Below are 3,969 nucleotides of genomic sequence, written 5' to 3'. Positions count from 1 at the left end.
CAACTTTTTAGTTTCCACTAAAACTATTTCACACAGTTACACCTGTGAAAATAGAGGAAATAGATACATGTCTAGTGAATTGTTTTTTAAAAATTAATCACAAAGCAGGCTATAAATCATTCCAAATTTGCACTAAAATGTTGATTGCTTGCTTTGCCAAACTTGCATGTGTAATTTTCTGAAATGTATTAATTGTGTATGAAGGATTAAAACAAAGAACAATAATAGTCTTTAACTAGGAGATGATCGCGTGCTCAAAACATTCAATTGCACTCCAGAAGCGTGTGCAAATGGAGACATTCATCTGCAATAGCAGATTGGACGATACAAGAGAGTAATGCAATTGTCCTCTCTTGCCCTCCACCCCAGCAGCAAATCCCCACCCCAGTGGCAGGTGGACAGTGTTGCTATGAAGAAAAAGAATCAATTGTCTGAACTCCAGACTGCCACACGCCAGACCTCCACTATTGTGCGTTTTCTATAGAAATGCAAAGTAGCAGCGTGTGCCATCCACAATCTGCTCCACACACCGACTCATTATTCATACAGGGCTTGTGTCCTCATTTTGGTAAAGTTTGCAAGAACATTTCTGCAGCAACCTACATTGGTAGTAAGTCTGCCAAGCAAAAATAACTAGTGTGCTTGGAAAGGAACTCAAAGCATGCAAAATTAGGGAGTACAATATGCAATGATCCACGTGTAAATGTAATTTGTCTGTAATGTAAAACACTCTCCTAACCCTTTAATTTTTATTGCGATTCTGCCCTACTTACTTGTATTGCACTCTAAATAAACCGGTAAGAGTTGCATTGTCTTTATGTTCCCCAATGCAATATTTTTAGTGCATTTTGCATAATTTTTATTAAGACGAGGTTCACAGGTTGCAATAGCACCAGACAACGCAACGTAATTTATACCCTTTTTATGATTTTTTGTTTAAAAAAAAAAAGGAAAGAAAAAGAAAAAAATTACATCTGCAGTGTCTGCCTGGCAACACCATAACAAAAGCAGCAGCACTAGCAGACTCGAGGCAATTTAATTTCCCCCCCCACGTGGCCTCCTGGCACGAGCCGGCCCAGCCTACCGCCCGATTATCATAATAATACTCCCTTAGCCTGGCCAATGAGAGCTGCAGAGACTCCGCCAGCTGCCTGCACAGCAGCCAGGCTGCCTATAAATACGGCAGCTGCCTCCAGTCTCCACTTCACAGTCGCCAGGACTCGCGCAGAGTTCGTCGGAGAACCAGAGCGTGGGATCTAAACGCCGAGCCACCCCGTGTGGATACGGATACAGGCTGTGAGAAGCGACATGACTCTGGAGGAGATTCACGGACAGGAGCCAGTGCCCGAGAGCAGCGACAGGTACCTACCCCGCCGGGGCGTGCTGCGGCCGCTGCTGAGCCCGCGGGCTGCTGCCGGGGCGCGGGGCGGGCGGCGCGTGCCGGGGAGCGGCTCCCGGGGGTCTCGGGCGGCGGGGCAGTGCGGGGGCGACCCTGGGGTCTCGCGCTGGGAGCGCCGGGCCCCGGACTGAGCCGCGTCCCCGCTCTGTGTTGCAGGATGCAGGGCGCCGGCAAAGCCCTCCACGAGCTGCTGGTGGCGGCGCAGCGGCGCGGCGGCCTCACGGCCGGGGTCTACGAGTCGGCCAAGCTGATGAACGTGTGAGTATCCGAGCGGCGGCGGGGCCGGGGGGTGGCGGCGCGGGCTGTGGCCGGCGCCGGGTGCCCGGGCCCTGCGGCGCCGCCTCTAACCCCCGCTCTGCCCCGCAGCGATCCCGACAAGGTGGCGTTCTGCGTGCTGGCCGCGGCCGAGGAGGACGAGGGGGACATCGCCCTGCAGATCCACTTCACCCTCATCCAGGCCTTCTGCTGCGACAACGACATCGACATCGTCCGCCTGCACGACATCCCCAAGCTGGCCGACATCGTGGGGCCCAACGAGGAGTCGGGGGAGCCGCGCGACCTGCACTGCATCCTCATCACGGTGAGTCCGGGGCCGCCGCCCAGGGCCCTCCGGCAGCCAGCCCAGACCTGCTCCTACCAGGGCTAAAGCGCCCTGTTGCCCCTGTGTGACCCAGGGAGTTCAAATCCCGTGCTCCATGCAGCCTCTGGGTGCAGCAATTAATGGATTGTTGGTGTTCAGCTAATACCACAGATCTTTCCCCCACCCCTTTCTTGCTCTAGCCTGCCCATTTAAAGAGACTAGTTCACTTTCCCAAAGCCCCAATCTCTTGCTGATCTAGGTTAGTAATATGTACTCATAGAATGTGTTTTGTGTTGTTCGTTCTTCTCACAGAATCCCAATGAGGATGCCTGGAAGGACCCAGCTCTAGAAAAGCTGAATCTCTTTTGTGAGGAAAGCCGAAATGTCAATGATTGGGTGCCCACGATCACCCTGCCTGAGTGATGAAGGTTCAGTGCACTGGAGAGGTTGAAACCTTTGTTGCATTCTCATCATGGTGTTGCACACCTGGGTGAACCAACAAGTTGCTGATTCTGTGGATTAGCCTGGTCAAGAGATCGGATTAAGTCGCTCAGACTGGCAAGCAGTGGGCTCTTGTGGAGAAGAAAGAAGTGAGGGAGAAGGGGGATGTCTCATGCCAGCAGTGAATCCCCACTATGCTGCCGCAGTGGAATGACTGGCATGCCATGGAGCTGAATGAGTATTGCAAGTTTACAGGAGCTGAAGAAATATTGCAAGTTTTCAGGTCAAGTGGAACTGTAAGAAGGCAGGACAGAAGGTTGGGGAATCTGACAAAAATGGCTTGGAAAGATTGGACAAAATATTGTAACTATGAATTGTTGGCACTGTCTATAAAACTTTAAGAAGAAACATTTTGATGGACTAATAGAGACTTATTACTGTGACAATTATACAAAGACTCTTCTACAAAGACTTATGCAGACCAATTTTATCCGAGGCCTTTGGGCTGCTTTGCAAAACTTGGTTTTACTAATGCAATAATACTTTTTATTTATGCTGCTATTAAAGTTTTAATGTTTATAATAAACTTTTTTTGATAAATAACTCTGTTCTTTTGCTTACTGGGTGGGGAAAACCTTGTCATTTTTAAAGGTCTTGGGCTACCTCTTTCATATCCCTTTACTTCTATAAAGTTGTGCTATAATGAACCAACACATGGAAATTTGCCCTTACTTGAAAATACTTTTACCTCTGAGGGATAGCAGCTGATTGACTAGAAAGCATGGCTATTAAAACTGATCATTTGACCTTTCACTCCTTTGCAGCAGCTGCTGATCACAACAGCTTGCAAGGCTGAGGAGCTGCATGCTTAATGAGCTGAGTTATTATCATAGGCAGCCTTTGTAGTCCACTAGAGAGGAATACCCCATGTGCTCCAAGAGAACATACGTTTCAGACCTCAAGGGTTTTTTTAAATATAAAAGGGTTAGTTATAATTTAAGATACCAGTATTGGAATCTGTCAAAGTCACTATCTGACAGTAGCCATGAGTAAATTATACAGAAAATATGATGAAAGCCTACGTGCCTTTCTGGTTGTATTTAATACTTTTATTTAGATTACAAGTAAGTAAAGCTAAAACATTGCAAACACAACAAACATTGCATACATATTTCTGAGGCAATAGCTTGCATCTACTTCAAGCAGTTGTCTGACTTGACTGACTGCCATGTTACCTAGAGCAATAGAGGCTGGGGTTCCCAAACCCAGTTGCCTGAATAAAACAAAATCAAGTTCTGGGAGCTATCTAGGCAAAGATGCATGTTTAAAAAATTAACTTGCTACATTGTTATGTGGTGTAACATCACTACTTAGGTGTGCTGTTGTCTGAGCATTCAGCAGGGAGATTCTAAAATACAGTAAAAAGAAAAGGAGTACTTGTGGCACCTTAGAGACTAACACATTTATTTGAGCATGAGATTTCGTGAGCTACAGCTCACTACAGTGAACATCTAGTGGGCTGTACCTACTACATGCTTACAAAAGACAG

The 3,969-nt window shown here is 47.5% G+C and overlaps 1 protein-coding gene across 1 annotated transcript; it reads left to right on the top strand.

Annotated features, from left to right (window-relative positions):
• The first annotated feature begins 1,190 nt into the window (after positions 1-1,190).
• Positions 1,191-3,023, top strand: GADD45G (growth arrest and DNA damage inducible gamma). Its single transcript, XM_037902761.2, has 4 exons — positions 1,191-1,361; positions 1,556-1,657; positions 1,766-1,979; positions 2,292-3,023. Exons 1-4 carry the CDS (start codon positions 1,309-1,311, stop codon positions 2,400-2,402), a joined length of 480 nt encoding a protein of 159 aa, XP_037758689.1. The 5' UTR covers positions 1,191-1,308; the 3' UTR covers positions 2,403-3,023.
• The last annotated feature ends 946 nt before the right edge of the window (positions 3,024-3,969 follow it).

The sequence above is a fragment of the Chelonia mydas genome, chromosome 5 (genome assembly GCF_015237465.2).
Source record: "Chelonia mydas isolate rCheMyd1 chromosome 5, rCheMyd1.pri.v2, whole genome shotgun sequence".
NCBI classification, from domain to species: domain Eukaryota; kingdom Metazoa; phylum Chordata; order Testudines; family Cheloniidae; genus Chelonia; species Chelonia mydas.
This window is presented reverse-complemented; position numbering and strand designations above follow the sequence as displayed.

Coding starts and splice junctions, on each gene's coding strand:
- GADD45G (XM_037902761.2), top strand. CDS start 1,309: ATGACTCTGGAGGAGATTCACGGACAGGAGCCAGTGCCCGAGAGCAGC. Junction 1,362..1,555: donor GTGCCCGAGAGCAGCGACAG/GTACCTACCCCG, acceptor TCTGTGTTGCAG/GATGCAGGGCGCCGGCAAAG. Junction 1,658..1,765: donor TCGGCCAAGCTGATGAACGT/GTGAGTATCCGA, acceptor TCTGCCCCGCAG/CGATCCCGACAAGGTGGCGT.